At 44.0% G+C, this 21,466-nt stretch overlaps 1 protein-coding gene across 3 annotated transcripts in view; it reads right to left on the bottom strand.

Moving 5' to 3' along the window:
• CALN1 (calneuron 1) overlaps nt 1-21,466 on the bottom strand; it is a 177,332-nt gene that overhangs the window by 124,983 nt on the left and 30,883 nt on the right. For all 3 annotated transcript variants that reach the window (XM_009678157.2, XM_068910011.1, XM_009678158.2), the window contains one exon: nt 8,289-8,413. In XM_009678157.2, coding sequence (XP_009676452.1) covers nt 8,289-8,413 — 125 coding nt within the window. The remainder of the gene's footprint in view (nt 1-8,288; nt 8,414-21,466) is intronic.

Here is a 21,466-nt window from a genome sequence, read left to right as displayed (position 1 = left end):
AAAAAAGAAGGAACATCCCTTCCATTTCTGCGATGGGAAGCCATTCCCAGATGTCTTCAGACAGAAATCTCTGCAGCATTGCCAGTCCTGTTCAGCCCCAGAAGCCACGGAGCTGGATCAGAAATTGGTTTCTCCCTTTTCCAGGGAAAGATGCCCTGGCCAAGCTCACTGCACCACAAATGAGTTCACTCGGCACTCGAATGGCAAAAGGGTGCCAGAAAGGGTGCCCTGCAATGTGGCCACCTACCTAGTTGCGTAGATAGTGCATGCACAGTAAAAGTCCTGCCATATCCTCAGTTGCCATGTGCCTTTAGCTAGGAAATAGGAAAAAAGTAGCATCAAGTCCCCCTTGCTTCCCAGTCTCAAGGTGTGTGCCAAGTCCTTATGGCCTCGGGACGAAGTGACCCTACCCTCATCACTGTCCTCCCATATAGCAGCTAAAAGCCATTGCTTAAAGAGTATTTTTCCAGGGCAATAAAGTGACAGCTAAGAATGAGACCCCCCCTGAGTTCAAAAAGCAACACTTAGAATAAGAGCAGGATCCCAAAGCCAGAGGTTTAAGAGAAGGGATTGAGGATCCTGGAAAATTAATGAGCTGGCCTAGAAGCTTGCATAAAAAATTAAAAATCCATGTTAAAATTTGTATAAATGTGTCATAGCAAGATTTAAATGCCTTTTAAAGCAGGTTTAGTTCTTCATCTGAATTTACTCTGTACCCGTGGCCTGCGGCAATGCAGGCAGTGTGTTATCACAGTGCTCCAAAGGGACTCTGGCCTGAAAATGAACTGGGATCATCTGAAGCAGTTGTGAGGAGCGTCTGCCCAGAATGATTCAAGGCACATTGGGGAGCGCTCGTCTCGACGATGCTTGTGCACACCAAGGCCCCCCGTCAGCAGCGCTGCTTGGTGCTGCGATGAGAGGTGAAACAAGCAGATGAAGCCACAAACTGCGGCTCTCTTCCCAAAACTAACTTAACAGAGTAGAGTGTTAACATGTCCCAAGATCGAGTTTGAGAAGGGTCCCTCTTCACTGCCTACAACAGGCCAGAATCCCCCCAGTCTCCATCCAAGGATATCTGAATACCCAACACTAATTAAACTCGCTTGCTCACCAGCCACTTCCTATAACTATGTCAGCGTAGCCAGAGTTCAAACAATCTCTTTAATTGTTGCCCAGATGGTGTCCCTGTAATTCTAATTTGTTGGCGGCTAATCTCATTTTATTTATACTCTCCTTTTGTAAGGATTCTTCCCTCAGAAATGATGCTGATGCCTGTTCCTGTATTTTGGGGGCAGTGAGTCTAGGTAAAGTATCTCCCCTTGGCAGCAAGGCTTCCAGTGACCTGGGCAGTGGGGGTGTGGGACAAGGAGGGAGCGGCCCCCCACCAGCACAGAGCCTCTGCAACCCCTTCCCAAGGGTGCACCTGAAAAAGGTTTGTCCCACAGTGTAAGTAACCTGCCAAACTGACTAAGGACTGGCTCCTTGTGTAGGACCCAGTCTGTGAGGCGCTGGAGGCTAAAAACACTTGCTTTTCTGGAGTACCTCAATGCCCAGCTTTCTCCTGCCTTCCTGCTGAGGATCGCCAGGGCCCAAGGAAACCCAGTGCCGCCCTTCAAGCCCGACATGCCCTGATGTAATGCAGCAGCTAAACCCTAAGCGACAGGAACCCTCCTCTCTGGTCAAACCTGGAGGAGCCAGAGTCCCTGTACACAGCCGCTTTGGGTGCCTGAGCATCACTGTTGCCTTTTTTTGGTGGGAACTGCTGCTAATTTTAGCTAATGAAGCTTTCCAGGTGGCCAAGTGTGAGAGATCTGTGATGCTGGGACTGAACTGCAGGCACGGGCTGGACAGATGGACATCTGACTGTGCTGCCACTTCAGTGCAAAGTGGGGGAAAACTTTCTGAAAGGAGTCCAGGATAATTCAACACTTTCAAATGCAGTGCAGCAGGGAAGGGGGGCCTCGTGTCTGCTGGTCGCTGCAGCCACAACGCTGAAATCTGCTGACTGCTTACTAGCTCCTAGAGAATAAGGAAGATCATAGGGAGTTGCGAGTATAAGTCATCCCCTTTGTGTTATTTGAATGCATGCTCCTTGGACTTTGTCAGTAGTAAGTCAGCGTGCAGGCTAGGACAGGTAGCCACAATTTCTCCATCAGCAATTCCACTCTTCCATTGGACACTCACTGTCTGGAGCAAATATGCATCTTCCAGTAAAATAATACTATGCAGAATATTAATACTGCACCAGTTTTTATGATTTTTAAATGGAAGCTGTTTCATATCTGAAACTAGTGAGTCCTGAGGAAACCCACACTGTAATTAAAACATATAATTGGAAAACCAGCTAGAGGAGCTCAGAAAAAGTCAGAGATACCTCCAGTTATGTCCACAGAAGAATCTGCATAGTGATGCTGCATTTTTATATTCAGAGACAGGAAACATGAAAGCCCAACATAAAACATAAATTATTCCATTTCCAGCCCTGATCACTCACAACGGTGCTGCTGTGGATGAACCTCTCTTTTAAAAGAACTCTGCAATAGAGGAAATGAGCTTTTTACAATTTCATTCACTTAATTAATTAACAGGCTACTCCCAGAGCTTGCACTGAAACACATCTTTGGAGAAACTGCCGTGGCAGTGCGCTAACCATGAGCACCCTTCAGCGCATCCCAGCTGGACCCTACGCCCGTGCAGATCTTCCCTTGATATGTCTTGCTATTCCAGGGGAAGGCCTTGCAACTCCAGCCTTGCCAGCAGGATGCTCTCTTTCTCTCTTATTTCTCTCTCTCTCCACTTCCCCAAGTTTTTATTTTTTCTTTTTCCCCCTACAAAGAGCCTAGCAAGGCAGACTCAGCCAAAGGCAGCTTTATTGCTGCTACATGAGTCAGTCAAGTGACTAATACATCTCCCCTTTGGGTTTCCCTCCTCGAACACACTGCTTCTCCAAAATGCCGTTTGATCTCACCTGGGACACCAAATATAATCAGTCTCATCCACCGATGCTGCACAGGTAGTTTGCTGCTGAGGCTGGAGGGAACCTGATTGCCCCTTCACCTTCTGTGCCCATCAGTAAGATTAAAATCTCCACTAGGGAACAGGCATACTCAGGAAGAATCGATGCCTGGAGAGAGACACGGGGTGTCCTGCAGCAGCCCCTACTCCCCAGCAAGCACAAGGCTGTTTATTGAGTCCTTCTGATAGCAAGAGAATGACTTGGGATCCGAATCAGCCACGATCCTCATGCATCATAGGGACTTCTGCTAAATAACAACACCCAAATGGTTTTCAAGGTCACAGGCCTCTGCAGCATCAGGGTGCCTTGCTTTCTGGGACTGTTAGCATCCAAGAAACATCACATTTCACATCACAAACTCCACAAGAGGATAAATGCCCCCAATTTCAGCCTTTTTTTCAGAGTCGGGGCTAGAACGGGAACGCTTCTGTGTGCCTCTGAGATGTTTGACTATTTTGCCTGTTCCTCCCACTCTGTACAGACGGCGGGTGCTAGCAGCTCTCCAGACCAAGCACCCTGCTGCTGTATCCCTGGGACTCTGACTCTCTGGAAATGGCTACAGCCCCAACACATCCTCAGCCACTTTCACTGTCTGGATTATTGGCATGCAGGAGCAACTGTTAATTCAAAATCCATATGGGCATAATTTAACTGTGCCCTTTAACTATTTTGAGAGCTGTTTTCCAATACAGTCTAAAGCTGCTCACTGTTGACTTTCCTGCAGGAGTCGAGGCAAACAGCAACCCAGTGAAGACACCTTCTGCAGGTAACAGAAGGGGGTTGCTGGAGAAAAACAGAAACTGGGTAAAGCATGTCCTGTCACGTGGCACATAAACTACAATGACAGGAAAGTCTCCTAACAAGGGAAGTCCCCAGACACTTGCTTTGAAGACTACCGCACTCAAAGCTCCCGCAGCCAGAAGCTGGGCCCCCATCTCATGCAGTTTTGCCCTGCTGGCATCTCCAGTTCAGGCAGCCAAAACCATGCACTGGGAGTTTCTCTCAGGTTGTCAGCCTTAAGGACTCCATCAGGTCAGCCAGGTTGATAGCTACAACTAGGAAAAATCTCCCAGCCTCGTCAAAGCCCTCTAGGTACCACAGGTCCTGCGTAGGCCAGGGTTTCAGTCACCAGATGCCAGCAATTATCCCGCTGCTGCACAGCAACGTTTGCTCCTGTATAGGCAGGACACCGCTGATTTCAAAGGAATCTGGGTCATGTAAGGATTCATCATGATGTCTTTCTGGACAAATAACTGCTGCTGTGGTTCACATTTGGGTTTTCTCTGCAAGGCACTCTGACTATCATGCATTTCACAGATGCTTTTTGCAAAGCCTACTTATAATGCATGTGCCTCCCTTCAGGTGATATTTGTCAGATTCCTACTATGGAAATGTTTTTACCTCCTGACAATACCCTTTAGAAAGAGCCTATGGAGGTGGATGACTCAAGCTTGACATGATGATTTCCATCCACCATTTTTTATTAAAAATATTCCTAGCAGTCTGTAATGTGAAGACAGAAGCTGGCTTTAAAAGGAATGTGGAAATGATAGAGTATGTACAAACAGCGCCACGATTCTATATTGACCAACGATAGCCAGAAAATCTATACATAAAGCAGTTTGTCCCAGACTCAATTTATACTTTCATGACTAGAAATTGCAGAGCATATGGCAATGATATTCATCTGAGACCCCATCATACTTCGCAGTCCCTGAGAGAGAGGTTATGGATGGCCTGTCACTTTCAACTTTGTCATGTACTTTGTGTTACAAAGTTAAATATCGCCTAATATAGCTTTCTGTGAGTTAATTCCCTTTGTGACGGTGGCAGTTTCTAAAAACCCTCACGCTACTACAGAACCACAAATAGCAAACAACACTGCTAGGAATAGACAAGCGATCAACAGAGTGACCTGCTATCTCTCCAGCCTCTTTTCCTCACTGCCAGCATAGTATTTAAAGCAGAATGGAAAAAAACAGAGCAGAGTTAAAGTCGACAGATGGCTGCCGCAAGTCTGAAAAGTTTTCATAGGAGAAAAATAACCAGTCAGAAAAGAGGCATAGAGCATCCTAGATGTGCTGCTCTGAACTGTACATATTCACCCAAAACCTCGGCATCTTTCCCCCTTGCGTTACTTGAAGCCATAAATCTTTTTCGTTTCCTGATCTCCATATTCGCCTGCATACATCGCCCTCGGGCTCCAAACAAACATTTTCAGTCAGTATTCATTGCAGCGACGTGCAACAAGAGTAACGTTCTGTTCTACCCAGGCTGCACATCGCATTCACACTGCGGGATCTGAGAGCCTGCACTTGTAGAAATCCTTTACAGAGCGAATGGCGTTGAGACACAGAATGCTAGACATGAAAAACCTGCTGGAAAAACCTGACAGATCAGACACTTGCTGGAGCCTTGAGTGTACAAGAACGTCACAGAAAATTCCCACGGACTTCCACAGAAAGAGCTTCAAACCGTTAATGATTTAATATCTGAGACTGGGATTTGTCAACGTGCTGGAACTCTCTTGGGACCAAAATCTCACTGGAAAAGGTACCAACTGGAATCTGGCATCTCTTTCCCCGCCTATATGATTAAATGCAAATATGTTATTGGCACAGAGCTATCACAGCTTAGTATATCCATGAAACCTCCCATATACTGACATTAACATCTCAAGGAAGAACAGTTTGCTACGCACCCCGAGAGAATTCAGGTTTGAGGCAGGAAGGGTATTTCAGAATTGGGTTTGGACAGCGAACAGTGGTACCTTAACCCGTTACCCACACACCCAGGCACTTCTTCAGTAGTAGTAACAAAGCACAGTAAGAGAGAAACTGCTGACATAATATTACATATGATTTCCAGTGACTAGACTGTGCTTTGGTAGCGAGCACATAGAAATTCATCTTCGGTTCCTTATGCTGCTCTGGCTTAAGAGGAAATGAATCAATTCAGTACCATTTCTGTGTTTACAGGTGGGAAAAAAATGGCCTGAGGTTGAGATCTTCTCTGCTAGGCTAAGAACTGGAGCATATCTTCATGGCAAAGATATAAAGCTCTTGAAAATATGTGTTTGTAAAGCAAAAGGCTGTCAAAAAGTATAACTAAATTCTAACCAGATGCCTGTGTCTAACAGCCAGAAAATAAATGGATGATTAGTTAAAGAGCTCTAACCATTCTATTGAAGAACGAGGGGGTTATTCTTTGTGAACAGAGATGAATAAAATCTGCAGCTCTCCAATTCAGTAGCAGAGTCATAATAGAGCACAGACCATATTAAATGGATGCAGCGTTCACATTAGCAGCGACTCAGCCTCTGCTCCTATACACCTATTCATTTCATTTGCCATTAATTAATGGAGACAATCCACAGCCTCTCAGATTCTGGATTCCTCTCCAGGGAAGACAGGTTTATGCGTGGGGCTGCACCTTGCTGCCACCAGCGCCCGCTGCCCCTACGGGCAGAGCCGCCAGCTCCTGGCAGGCAGGAGGGCAATGCCAAGAGGGGCCCCGCTTGCAAAGCTGGTGGACCACCTGGCTGATGGTGGTGATGGGGTGGTCCGTGGCTCCCGTTCCTCCCTGCTGGCTTTGCGGGAGGGTCAGCACTGCATTAAAATGACTTGCAGTCAGGCATGCGTCCTGGCCTTCCTTCCCACATCTGACCGCCGACCTTTTTTTCCACTCAAGTATCAGGGGAACGAACTAAGCAAGAATTTCACAGCAGGATCACCCTGACAGTGGGGTCGCAGCCCTGCTGCCACCCTGGCCCAGTTCATTTGGCTCTTGATAGTTTTCTGCAAGTCTCAAAGGCAGTTGCAGCAGACAGGCTCTAATTAGGGTAGGCATAGCAGAGAAAGCCTTCCTGCCTGCATTTGAAATAAAGTGCAAGACCTCATTCTACATCCTCCTACCTGGGCTCAGCCAAACCCTGTCATCCTGAGTAGGGAGAGTATCTAAACTTAACCTTGCGACACATTTTTTCATCTTAGGATGCACAGAAGCTGATCCAGTTCACTTATGCTCACTAACTCAAGCTCTCAAGCAAAGCTCCAGTAACCCAGGAAAACTACCCGGCTTATGGTTCTGACATCCTTGTGTTCCTGGGATCTTAGCTAACAGCAATTTCTCCTGTCGCATATCTCACCTGCAGCATGTACAGCCCGTTCTCATTGGAAAGAACAGAAGCAACAGCAAATGCTCAGCAAAAATCCTTCTCTTACTTATTATAAGTTAATATAAAGCCTACAAAACCAAATCCCAAGGTTCAGAGTTGAAAAAGCTTGAAAACTGAGGTCTCATTTACCAAACAGCAGGTGAAACAGGGGACAGAGGGCAGAAATGTCAGCCTTTTTGTCTTCTGTTTTGCCAAAATGTTTCCAACCTGTCCTGGAAGGACTGTTTCTACCTAGTACCATTTTCTCGTTCATTTACTCATTAAGTCCTCTGTCAAGACTGCTGATTATGACCATGGCTTACAGAATGTCCACTGCAAAGAGAACCAAGAGCTACAACTTGCTCCATGGCCTTCAGAGACCAATATTGTCCACAATACTAGCTTTTGCTTAGAAATGACCCTGATGTGCTACAAACTGCCTAGAACACAGACCTCCCCACAGTAAACCAGGCTGGGAGTCCACCTGGCCAATATCCCATCTCCAGGGCAGAAGGGACAAGTAGCAACCAGCATCTGGGAGGAAATCATGGGACTTCCTACAGACAGCAGGTGTGCATAACCTTCCCTCTAGCCTTTGCCAATTTGAGGCCAGCCTGTACTCCAAATCACTGACCTGGAAAAGGGAATTTGGAAGCTCTTTCCAGCTTCCGAAGCCACAAGCCACCTCCACATACTTTGTTACAGAGAGAAATCTCACTTTTTAAAAGCCATAAAGCAAATGAGCAGACTTGCCTAGGAGAACAGATTCAGCTCTGCAGGTTACAGGGAGAAGTAGAAGATACCTTTTTTGAAAATATTAGTATAACTTCTTCTCTTGCAACTTTTGCCTTCTTCTTTCAAAAGCTGCCTTATTTCCAGGCGGGAGGACAAAATTTGAGGCTAAAATCAGCCTCCAGGTCTGAACATAGCTTTGGACTGGGGACTTCTCTTTGTTCCAGATCTGCTGAGACATTTCACTTCCGACGCACCTTTTACTCCTCGCTTCACAGGGAAAATACTTTTCAAGTCACTGCATGACAACACTACCGATAAGATGAATATGAGCCTTTCCCCGTTCCCAACCACCCTTTGGAAAACTCTGATGATATCGCTCACCATCTAGTTCCTCCACAGAGATATTCGCTAGCTGTTCGCTGTCACTGCCAGCGGAGAGCGATCGGTTCAGGTAGTTGCCTTTGTACAATAAGCCAGCTGTTACATGGTGGAATGGCATCTTCTCCCTAGGCACAAGGGAAAAAGGAAGAGAAAGGCTTATTTTAATTATTTGTCTTTGCTTTCTTTCAGTAGCGCAATAGCTTGCCTTGAAAGAGTGGCCGGACGAAAGCCTTCTGCCTCCTGGAACAGGGAACACGTACTGAAGTCAAGTGCATGACTGATAGATTGCAGATTTTACTGCCTGAAACAGCTAAACAAAAAAAGCAGTGGTTTCTTCTTTACACAGGACAAGACTTAGCAGAGATAGAAAAAAGGTGTCCTCGGAAAATATTCTCTAGCACTCATATTGCAACTTTCAGCTTAGAGATTTTCTATTGGATAATAATTGCATGGTTCATAGAAGTCTACATTTACATGCAAGTAAAAAGTCACAGGTGCCAGATGCAAGATAGTGGAAGCCGTGCAAGGTCTGGACATTCGGCTCTCAGATCCCGCTCCCAAGCATTTAAACCCTTAGATATCTAGTTCAAACGCCCCTGCCTGGAGCGTTAGTGCGCAAGGAGACGCACATCATACCAGTGCTTCAGATTTGGACTTCAGTGGCCCTTACTGAAAGAAGAAAATTCACAGCCCATCATGGCCCAACAAAGAACATTTTCAACTCTTAAATATGACAGCTAAGGAAAAATACTGCTCAATGGGAGACTGTAGCAAAAAAGTGTTTGCAAACTTAGCAGGTATAAACACCGCAGTCTAGTGAAGGGCAGCCATCTGCACAGACAAAAGTGGAAATTACTCTCAGCAGCACTCACACATTGATTTAGGATACACACGAAAGAAGCAAGTTTGCCAAAGTCAATTGAAATATTAAGAGGAAGATTTGTCATACCCTTGGCTGGTTTCAATCAGTGCAGCCCCATCATAAGCCTATTGCATTTTATACTGTAAATTTTCAGCAGATATAAATCAGCAGAGTCAACACAGCTACGCAGACATCAGCTGAGGATCTGGCCCGGAGTTTCCACAGAAACTGGAAAGTGGCCAGGACACACTGGGCAGTACAGCTTGGAACAGATCATTAATATAAATTTATATGGCAAATTTGGCAGATCTAATTTACACCAAAGGGGGATATAGTGCCTTTAGACACAAACTCCAAGGACATTCTTACTCCAGCCATGCAGGGATATCAGCTTGCTTTGCCATAAAGAGGTAAGTGCCACCTACTGAGTCATTCTCCAGCCAATACTCAGCAACAATGACAAGGATGACTTGGCTCTTACACAGCCATATGTTCTTACCACAGTCAATAAAACAAGTGTATATACATGTATTAATTCTGTGACAAATGACTTTTTGCCTCACTGAGTTAGAAAAACTTTAATAGACTTGCACAAAGAGCAAACTAACCTCAAGACACGGGAAACAAGAAGAAAAGCCATGAGGTTTCCCTTGCATTACTTAGCACGTACCTAGAATTTCTCTTGCAGTAATTATGTAAATAAATCCTAATCTTAATTTTAAGTATTTTTATTTGGGAGCCAGTTTCTTCAGCAGCACATTAGAAACCGTAAACAAGGTTTTCTTTTTCATTAAGCATATCTCTAATTTCCCAGCACTTACCAATTAATGTATTTCATTCTGATATATTACTCTGCGCTACCAAGACAGGAATTTTACCTACCCAAGGCACACAGCAGATGCCAGCGTTGGTGCTAGTCTGGATCCTGACAACCTGAAATGGAGAGACTCTTCCCGCAGTTTGCACAATCCTCGTGAGCTTCCCATCCCACAATAAAGTATTCAGATAGAAATCGATCCATGTTTTTTGGCCATAATCACATGTGCAACGTAAAAGCCATTACACTGATTTAAAAAATCCTACCAAATTAGAGAGAGGTTTAAATCAAACTCCTGCATCTGACCAGGCAGAGCTCTCGGGTGAGCTTGCCCTGCAGACCCAGTGTGCTGGGGACCACACAGACTGGGGGACACAGCAGGACGCAGAGGCAGTGCTGGTACCCGCCTGCACCAGCCCCCAGGGGCTAAGGGCACACAGCCCCTTGCAGTCAGCGGCTGATTTCATCCAGCTTCTGCATATAGTTTTAGTAACGACAAGTTGTGTGTTTCTGCATGCAAAGGTACATTAAAGTCTTCCTGAAATCCTCTCTCTGAGCCTTTCCTTCTTTGACTACTTAAAATCCATAACAATGCACCTCCCCTGAGGCTTGAAGCGCTTAAAATCAGCTCCCACCTGGGATCCAGTAGCGCGTTTTAATACAGAGGAAGGGGGGAAATCCCAGACTGTAACAGAGCAAGAAATCCTAGATTTAATTGCACTGCTTGGATATGTCATTTTAAAAATACTCCAGTGTTTTTCAATGGAAACCCTGCACCCGGAATTTAGGATCTCTCAGTCTGCTAACAGTTTTAACAAGAGATGCTAGGAACCAAACCAGCATCAGCTCCCAAGCCAGATGTCCACACAAGGACGCACAGTCGCTCTTCAGACGCATTCAGCATCTCAACAGCTCAAGCCTCCTGCAGAAGGAGTCTGTGCTGTCAAAATGGAGCCGGCACTGGCAGGAGAAAATGGCAAAAATTGGCATTGCAAGCTTTGGGTTTTGGGAAAGCTAATAAAGAAAAGCACCATATTTTGAAACACAAAGTGCTTAATGGAAACCTGTCAGTGCCTGTCATCTGCTTGGGACCAGAAGTATGTCCTAGCACACCCAATTCGGTCCACACTCATTATGCCATGGACTTAACCAAAACACCCATGTTAGAAATACAGTAACCTTCAGGTGAGCTACAGCGGCTCCTTCCAATGCCAACTTAGACCCTTGGTAAACTCAGACCATGGGGGAACTGATTGCTCCGGGACAATCCATTTTCCCTACTTGCTGCAGAGAAAGGAGCCAAGAGGACCAAGTCCTGTCTTAGAAGACCCAGGTAGGTCCCCACGCTGACCGGGGTTGAAGCCAGGCTGCTGTTTATACACTGGAGACTGCTTTTTACTGCTTTTGCACAGCCTGAGGGCTGGGGGCACATGCTGATGGGGACTTGCCCTGTAACCGGCAGCACTCCCGCGCCAGAGTCTCTGACCACTCCCGGGAGCGTGGGAAGCCGATGGCTTTCCCCCGCTGCAAGATGCTGAGTTTGTGGCAAGGTGCACCCACCTCCCTCCAGCCAGGGAAGATGCCCTGGCTTTTGCCCCGTTAGAAAAAGCCATACAATAAGGCCTGGAGCAGGCAGCTAAGCAGCAAGGTTTGCTCTCCATGTCTGAGCAGTCAAAACAGACACATTTTTCACTGAGCAAGTTGCAGACTGAAGGAGGATTTCAAAGGAATAGTGGGATTTTGAAGTAACAAAATCTCCTTGAATAATATGAAAACATTGACATTTAACCAGAAAACCTCAAACAACCCGTGCGTATGGAAATGTTACCATGGTATCTTGCCAAGGTTTCAGTCTCCGCGCCAAGCTCACCAGCAGGTTACAGCCCCCATAACGCCCGGCAACAGCATTGCCAGCCTCTCTTTTTCATTCGAGCACAACTACATTTATGAAATTGTAAGATGCTCGTAAATGATTTGCCATCAGAAAAAGGGCAGTTATCTGATGTTCACATTCCTAGGCTCTCTATAGCTTGCCGCCTTCTTCAGCTCTTGTGGTGTGTTTTTTTAGAAAGGTTTTCAGACATGATTGAAAATTCACCTGACTGTTAAACAGGAAGGTTCAGTTTAAGTATCAATGAATGAGATGGAATCAGGATCAATTCGTATTGATCCTAGAACTCCCTCAGTAGTTACCAATTTGGAAAATATTTCTTGCTAACCTCTTTACACGCAGCGCAAAACGATGCCCAAGAGCTGTTCCCTGTTTCATAGCCTCAGGCACATAACATCACTTGCGCTGCCTGGGTGTTATGCCTGGCCTTTATCGTGTATTTTTATTTTCTCTATTAGCTATAATCTCCAGGTGGATCCCAGCTGCTGGAGGTACCCTAACAGGGCCCTATGCTGCACGCTGACCAGCTGGCCAGCCACTGACCCTCACACCTCACATGGACCAGGTGGAAACGACACTAGCAGAGACAGATGGGAATGTGGTAAAACTGAGATCTCCTGCAAATTTGGCACAGGGTTCAAGCTGAGAGTATGGGAAAACACACATGCACAAAGGTAGAAAAGTACACACACGCAGTACAAGAGCGCATGCTTTGTTTTCTTAGGAAACCGGGCAAAAAACATAGGAAACAATACAGAAAATCCATGAAGTGACCAAACGACTAAATGATAGGGAAAGCAGAACTGTAGCTATAAAGACCTCCAGCTCTGATCTAAAACCCTTTAAAAATTCATCAGATGAAGAAATGGTGTTAAAGATGACTTCTACATGGACTGGGCAACATGATGATATCTAAGACAAATAAGAGCAGAGACTTAGAAAAATTCCCCCACTTTCCCTAGAGCCGAAAGATTGCCATTATTTTCTTGGGCAGGCTGTGCAGTAACTTGCACTTTCTGACTAGATCCAAAGGGAAGAGCAGAGCAAACAGATTCCTCTGCATCAACGAGGAAATTCTTGGACCATTTGATCCTCTGTGCTCTAGCCAAGACACATCAGTCAGGGGAGACAACCATCCTTCCAGAGTCTTCATTGCTGTTCTGGTGGATTTTGTTTTCATTGCTGCTCATGAAAGAGTCACTCCTCTCTCTCCCAAGGAGACAGTAACAACTAAGGGTCATTGTTAGCCCGTGTCCCTGGCACAGGAGCAATTGAGCTGGACTAAATCCACCTGTTGCTATGTGTTGCCAGTATATTTAAGGGAAGGCAAGCCAAGCGTTTTGCTGCAGACACGTGGTTTTGGCAAAATCCTTCTGCTAGGAAGAGCACTAAGTGACTTTGTCCTTTATCACCTGCGTTGCTAACAATAAGTATAGAGATTTTTTTCATTTTGTGCAAAGACTTGGCACCTCAAATTCAATATGAGACCAAGTTACCAAAGGGAAGTTTGAAGGGCCCAAAGAGTCTCATTTGGGCATTGGGAAGAGAAGTACATTGAGAGCTCTGTAATGAGGTGTGAGGATCTAAGCTCCTGCAAGAAAATGCAGAAGTCTCGTTTAATCAATCTCAACTCAGGTGCATAAAGAGACACAGGAAGAACAGTGCACTCAGGCAGATGGCTTTTCTGTAGCTACAAAATCAATATAAGTGGGTCTTGGAAGGCGCCTTGGGATTGAGAAAAATAAGGTCTGGTACATAGGAAGCCTTAAAAGGAAAGCTCTAAAATAGATCCTCCAGGGAGAAAAATCTATGAGGAAGTTTGTGTTTTCTGGTTATTGATACCAATAAAGCCAAATCCCCTGAAAGACATGGAGAGGTACATTTGGGCTATATATAAACAGATCTATTACAGAGGGAGTAAGACAGGAACTTCACCTGCTCCCAGTCCTCCACTGTAGCCTGCACAGAACAATAAACACACCTGATCATTTTTGGGAGTCAAACTTCTTCAGACTGTAACGCAAAGTCATTGGGCTGTGAGTGCAAATAAGCCCTAACGCTCCCTCCGAAAGGGATTTTCTTTTACTTACAGAAAACAGGAGTATTCCCCCTTTCTGGGAGCAGGGCTGCTTATCAGAAGCTAGACCCAGCATGTATGCACCTTGCCAAGCGATACTTCCAAAAAACAAATCCATTCCACATTCATTTCATACCTTTTATGAGGAGCTATTTACTGCAAACAAGAGACTTCTGTCCACAGTGCACACACACATGAGATTCATTTTGCAACTGGTCATACAGGTAAAGACTAAAACTGGTCCCTCACTGACCAGTTTAAGCCTTGACCCTCCGAACCCACATGTGGGCCCCCATGTTTACTCACACAATATATGGCATTCATTCTGTACATGATTCTTTATTGGCATAAACCTAAGGAAGTATTCCCTTATTTGTGATAATGACCAAGAAAATGGAAACCACTCCTTTGCTTATACATCTTGGGCTGGGATATTAACAATAAAGTTCCCTGTGATGAGCAACGGGAGAAAGGACTTGACAAATACTGGACCATTTTCAGCATTTACAGATCTAACTGGGAAAGAACTTCTCTGAAATGTAAAAAACCAAGATCTGAGTGACAAGCCTAATGGGTGTATTACTACAGAGGCACTTCACGAGCTAGGAGCTTCCAGGTTCAAGGACTACAAAGTGATAGGAGGCTTCAAACGGCTTTGTGCTGTTCCTCTCCACCAACACCTTCTCTAGAAAACTTGATAATTAAAAGGAAGAGGAAGGTCACTTTTAAAGAAATCACCTTGCTACACAACTGAAGCTTCAAGGCTGGCTTTGAATTCTGCATGGCAGAAAGGAAAATATGAGGATGCCAGGTCAAGTATAAAATATTCACATTTCTTTCTGAATACTGAACATGTGAGAACACAGTAAGACAGTTTTAAGTCATAGTCGTTGTTTGTTGTTGTTGGTTTTTTTTAAGTATGGCCTATAGCTTAAACTGCCGGGAGAAGAGGATTGCAATAACTTGATAACTCCGCATCTCCAGGGCAAGCACATCACTAGGCAGGGATATACAGACCCCTTTCCACTCTCAACCAGACATGCACCTGACTTAAACCTACATAATTAAAGAACCATAATAACCGGCTCTCCAGCATTTCATCCTTTCACATAAGCTCCTGTTAGTCCCCAGACTCTTCCTCCCCTTTTGCAGCCAGCAAGTTCTAGCTTTTTTGCTTCCCTCTCCTGCTTTCTTGCACTGAGCCACTTTTTGTTATTCCTGCTGCCCCCAGACTCTGGCTGTGGGGGAAGAATTGAGCCAGGTTAGTCAAAAATTTCCATCTTCATATAAACCACAGCTGCCTGAAAATGCAGAGCTGATATTAAAAGGCAAAACAAAAACTCAGCAGCACAACAGCAATCTCTGAACCTTGCTCTCTTCCCTCCTCTAAAACTTCATCTGAAAACTAGAAAAGAAGTCAGTCTGCGAATTGAGCTTTTATCTCTTGTGGGGGCTGCGGTTTGCAGGCACCAGCTTCCCATTCCCTTCTATAGTTTCAGCTCCTTTACAGGATTACAAGACCTGTAGTGTGCACCAGCCAGGGAGTGCCAAAAAAAGACTGTCTGAGGACATTGATAGTAGTTTATGAGAGAAAAAATACAGGCTACTAAAAAGCCCTGAAATCTAAAGACAAAAGGCTTCCATGGTGGGAAGCTGAGGCTATAAAAATGCAAATTGGAAATTAAGCAAGAGTTTTTAATGGCGAAGGTGATTAACCGTTGGAACAAACTACCAGAACGAGTGATACATTGCTGTCTCTGAGACAAGACCAGATGCCTTGCTGGGAGATACGCTTTGGCCAAGCACGAGTTACTGAGCTCCGAATTGGAGTTAACGAGATGAAATCTAATGGCTTGTAATATATTGTTTTCCAGATTAGATAATCTGACACTCCTCTTGGGCCTTAAAAATCAGGAGTCTGTGAAGACATCCCATGGGACTGAGTAGCATAAATGCCTAGATGAGAACATGTATAGCTGAACAGAGCCCACGGGCTGTATTCTCTGTTTACCTGCAAGCTCCCTCTGCACTATCCCAGTCTCCTTCCACCTTATCTCTATTTAGTTTTTCCCTCCCAAAATTATCCAGCTAATAGTCAATAGGAGCAAAGATCATCCTGTCTCTACACCCAGCAATTACTGTTCTTTCTCCTGCTGCCATGCAGTGAGTGGTAGTCTTCACGACCCTTCCTCTAGGCAATCAGCTTCCCCATCACTGCTCCAGCACTTGGAATACAGAGATACGAGCAAAGTCAACACTGAGCACGTTTAACTGAGCAAATCAGGGCACACTGCAGGTCAACGACGCAATAGAGTGTTTGTACTATCACCTCATTCGCTCAAACCACTATAGCAAACACAATAACAATCCTTACTGCTTAAATACAAAAATATCAGATTTCTCTCTTTCTGGAATACTTAGTTCATTTTTTCCAGAGTGGGAGAACACTGACACAACAAGATAATACAGAACTAATTGATGACATAGGATAAGATCCTTGTTGGCAGTAAGAAGAATACATTGCAGAGCTTTTAGATGAAGATAATATGAAAACTGTAAGGAAATGTCACTTGTGCATCTTTCATCCCCTGCAATGCATTTCTACATGTTCCTCTGGTCTGTTTAACATTTTTTCTTCCACTAACAACTGTTGAGTGTTTGCTTATCAAGAGTGTCTTGAGGACAGTTTTCTGAGCATGCTTCTGTTCATTTACTCATGTCCAGTTGCCTTCATTTTAAATACATAAATCAGACATGAAGACATTATTAGAAGTGATTGCTGGCACCTCCGGCACACTGAGCAAGCATCCTATTTAAGAAAACAATATACAATGGATTATTCATAACAGACTGAATGCGTCACAGATGAGTAATTATAAACATGAAATGTATCAATAATGACAATTTTTACAGCAGATTTAACAAAGTAGCACACTACAAATAGCCTGTTGGTTGGTTAGGTATTATTAATGAAATGCCAAAACATTTGGGTTTTATAATAGGACAATTAATTACTCCCAATAAGTGTGACTTGTGCCAGACCTCTTCTTTAAAGGAGGCTTTTGGACATCTGGTGAGGGTTCATTTTTAAAAGCAATAGCTGCTAATTCCTACAGAAAGTTCCCTAGGAGCTATGAGGACTGGGGCCATCAACATATAAATGAGATAGAAGGCAGCTGAAGCGGTGAGGGTAACCATAACATTGGAATAATTTTAGTATAACTTGAGATGGATCATAGTATAAGATTCAAACTAAGATAGGCACAAAGCATTTCCCCACTCCAAACATTCAGGGCTATTAGCTTTCTTGGTTAAGCATCCTCTGTACAGATACAGTGGTCTAATTTTAAAACAGGAACCAGACCAAAATGCCTCATAATCCCAGTTTGCTTGCAGGGATAGGATCAACTAGCCCAACAGAACATCCATCCTCAACAAGGAGTTTCCAGGATCACTAGGCTGTTTATTATTATTATTATTATTATTATTATTATTATTATTATTATTATTATTATTATTTTGGGGCCAGCAGCAGGATACAATGACAAATAGTTCAGACACTGTTGCAGTGGTGGCACCACATTATGCAGAAAACTGGAAGCTTTAATTGTATTTGGAAGTATAGGACTTCTAGCACTGCTGAAGAAGGCTACCATGGCATCCGCCTAACAGAGCACTGTCCATTCAAAGCACCTATATAACACCACCCACTATTTAGCTGCTTCTGGGAAGAGCATACAGGTTGCAATCACCTCTACACGTGCTGCATGATCGGCAGGAATGGACCTCGCCAAAGAGAAAGCCCTGAAGCGCCCATGCTGTAAAGCGCTTAAGCACTCCCTGAAGTCAGCAGGATATAGCATGTGCTGGAGCGCCTTGTCGTCCAAGAGCTTAATTCACAAGTAACCAGATCCTATCGGAGAGAGCTGCACAGTCTTAAGAAAGTCTGCACTTCTTTCTTTTTGGGCTACTGGTCTTTGGAAGATTATAGCAAAGCTGTTCCAAGAAATCAAAATGATCATTTCCTGCTGGAGCACAGTATTTAGCTCTTGGGGTGGCACAAATTACAGCATTCTTATTTTTATTTCTGTATTTATTTGAAGGAAATGTACAACAGAAATCTGATCCTGGCGGTATTTTAAACCCAAGAGCACTCTGTAAACAAGCTAGATCCAGAGAGATTTGCATGTTTCTTTTTGAAACATAAGGAGAACCACCAAGACTGAATAATTGAAAACAGTTACGTTGACTTCATTTTCTTGTTTTTCCCGAGTTTTTCTCTTCTGCTGTTTGCTCACAATCTTAATACCTGGCAGGGACAATCAACTATTTGGAATCTCATTTACTTAATAGATGGGCCAACAACTCTCCATGGGGAATCACTGCCTTGGAGGGCACCAGTATGCAGAAAAATAGTGTAGAGAGAGCATGTTTCTGAAACTGCAGTTTTTAAGGGGTTAAAACAGAATAGCTAAGATCAAAGATATAGATATAGATATAGATATAGATATAGATATAGATATACATGTATGTTCATCTCAAAGAACACATACCACCGTGACATTTTTTGTAGCATCTTTTATCTAGACAGGTCCTCAAACTCTTTGAAAAGCTTGCCAATTAGCTGTACAAATATAGCATCCAGGTCTTCAAATGCATGCCCCCAGGGGCAGAGTTCCCCCATGGGCTGCAGCCGTTATTGAAGGCAATGGCAAAACTCCAGTTAACTTCACTGGAGAGGTTGCAAGTATCAGCAGTGCTCATTCAAGCCAACGGGCAATTTACTTTGCTGTTTGCCTAAGGCTTTGCAGGATTGGGTAACCCTTCCAGATGATCAGCCTAACTATGCAAGCAGCTATGGTCCTGCAAACAGAGAAGAATGAACAAAACCTCATTAAAGAGGTTCAGGCTCAGTGCAGGCACGGGCTCGCTGCACCTCATTAACTTCAGCAAGCCTCTGCCCTACCGACCCCTTTTCCGAATCAGGCCCTCAGTGGGAAGCGACTACAAATGCAAACAGAATTTAGGTTAGGAAGGAAATAAGCCAAATTGGAGTTTGGGCCGGACATTGGTGGCACCCTTTCGCTCAGCTATGGGATCCGGTAGACGCCCACCTTGAACAAACTTGGGCTCTCCCACTTTATGGTTTAATCTGCCGGCATCAGAAAAGAAGATCCTATGGAACGTGTTTGCACACCCACACTCTCTCTGTACACATGTGCCCACCATGCTATCACCTGCTTCATCCCACACGAATGTCATCTTCTGATTTCCACAGGTGAGTGACTGCAAACAAGCCCAGTATTTGTTTATGCTCGATTTAAAAGGCAAAAGAGACAGATTTTGACTGCTACTGCATCTGCAAATAGCTAAAACTACTGTGCAGAATGATTGCCCATAGATACCACAGAAAGAACCACAAGCAAAAAAAAAAAAAAGCACCGTGATGAAAACACAGGAGGGAAAGGAAAAGGGATGGCTCAGAGAGCCCCAGACCAGCACCTACACCACGCTCTCTGCAACGCCACTGAGCATCGGTTAACTGCTGATGGCTCAGAGCGGAGCGTGGCAGCCACCACTCCCCGGCGTCACATTGCATGTTGTTCACGCTCCCAGGAGGGTACCCACCAAAGCCGCTGGGATCACAGAACACTGTGGTACGGCCGCAGGCAGTGAATGGCATGAGTTTGAAACCTCCATCCAGATTAAACAGCTCAGTAATTTTGTATGAAAAAGGGAGGTATGCTGCTTGAAAGCTTCAGCCATGAGCAGACTTGATGACAGCATGCAGTGCAGATGTTTAAGGTTTTCTTTTATCATGCTGTAAAAATGTATATACAATTATGCCCATTAAGTCCACATAAGCAGACATTAAGTTGAAGGAATGAAAGGGCAGTTTGAGAACCACCCACTGAATTGCTGTACATTTTCCATATCATACCCACGGACTTCAGGTTCAACAGACTCAATCCACACTGTGATTTTAATTACCATTGTTTAATGACTTCATTCTGAGAAATATTTTCACAGTTTAGTGCTTTTATCAAAGTAGACTGCATTTAATTAAAAACAGCACTGTACAACACTTTGTTTCTATTGCCCTCTTTTCATGATAGCCCAAGAACCATTGCATAATATTCAGCATTTACTTTAGTTTCTTGCTTACACTTTTAACACTAGCCACATTCACAGGTTAAAAATATAAGTAAAAACCTCCTAGTTTTGCAAAGCTTCTCCATAGATATCACTTCCTTCAGTTAACAGCAGAGCTAACTAATACATTTTAACTGCGTACTGTATAAAACTGAATAAAAGTGACTTGCTATTGCTTACAGGAGCCATAAAAAAAATAATTTTTGTTTACCTTAACAACCCACCTGACTAAAATGAATGTTCTCAAACACATTTTACATTCCCAATGTATTCTGAAAAGACTTTGCCTGTTTCATTTTACATCTCCTAATACATTGCCTGCCATATTTCATGCTGAATCAATAAAGTTATATGTGCAGAAATCGACTAAAATGATGTTTACTGGTATTTCTAATACAAATAGTTTTTCAGTGGGTATTTTGTTCAGTTTACAATAACTCCAGAAGATAGAGCATGCATAGCACTATTATATCACTACTGGTCAAGCAGTGATTTTGCTTAGAAATTAGGTCATTTAAAGAAAAATAAAATGAGAGGACTTGCATTGCATTGTAACTTACAGAGGAATGTTTCCTGGAGGCTGTATTAGATTCATGGGACCAGCCATTTAAACGCATTGAGACTGGGCTGGGATTTGTTCTGTTGAAGGAAAGCCTGGACACGCGGCCACAAAAATGTTGTTTATATATCTACCTACAGTTCTATATACCCATATACCATGATATGGTAGGAATAGGCTGTATCAGCATAATCCTGAAGCACGTTATGATTGGACAAAAACTGCATGATAATGAAGTCAGAAAGAGTATGTGAGTATAGAGAGAGGGGGTACAATCCTGCCTGCCAATATAGCTAAGATACAACAGGAAAGGAACCAACTTCTGTTTAAATCAGGCTTCGTACAAACTATTTCTCTTTAGGTGGGTCTTTTTTTTTTTTTTTTGCAAGACAAGTTGTGTCTAGGGATCCAGTAACACGGAGCTGTTTTGAAAGTGCTTTTGTTCACTGCTGAAATCCATCAGTTTGAAGGATCATGCCCTGGCCTGATCCTGCATCACTGAAAAGTTAAGAGAACATGTTGTGAGAACTAGACAAAGTGTATATGCTATCAAAGAGTACGCGGCGATAAAGCCAGCTCCTGCAAGCCAAAGCCCTCCCGAAGGGTTATCCCTGCAGTCCCTACACTACCTGAAAGTTTCACATAGTGCAGGATTTGGCCCGGATCCACCATCCGCCCTATCCATGCACAGTGCATTTCGAATTCTGCCTGGAGATATGCAGACTGTGTCACTGGAGCTAGGACAGATTATTTATCTATAAGTACAGTGCATACGCTGAGGAAACAGTTAAGGATCTACTAAGACTCAGAAAACTGAAA

This window comes from Struthio camelus, chromosome 16 (assembly GCF_040807025.1).
Source record: "Struthio camelus isolate bStrCam1 chromosome 16, bStrCam1.hap1, whole genome shotgun sequence".
Classification (NCBI taxonomy): Eukaryota; Metazoa; Chordata; class Aves; order Struthioniformes; family Struthionidae; genus Struthio; species Struthio camelus.
This window is presented reverse-complemented; position numbering and strand designations above follow the sequence as displayed.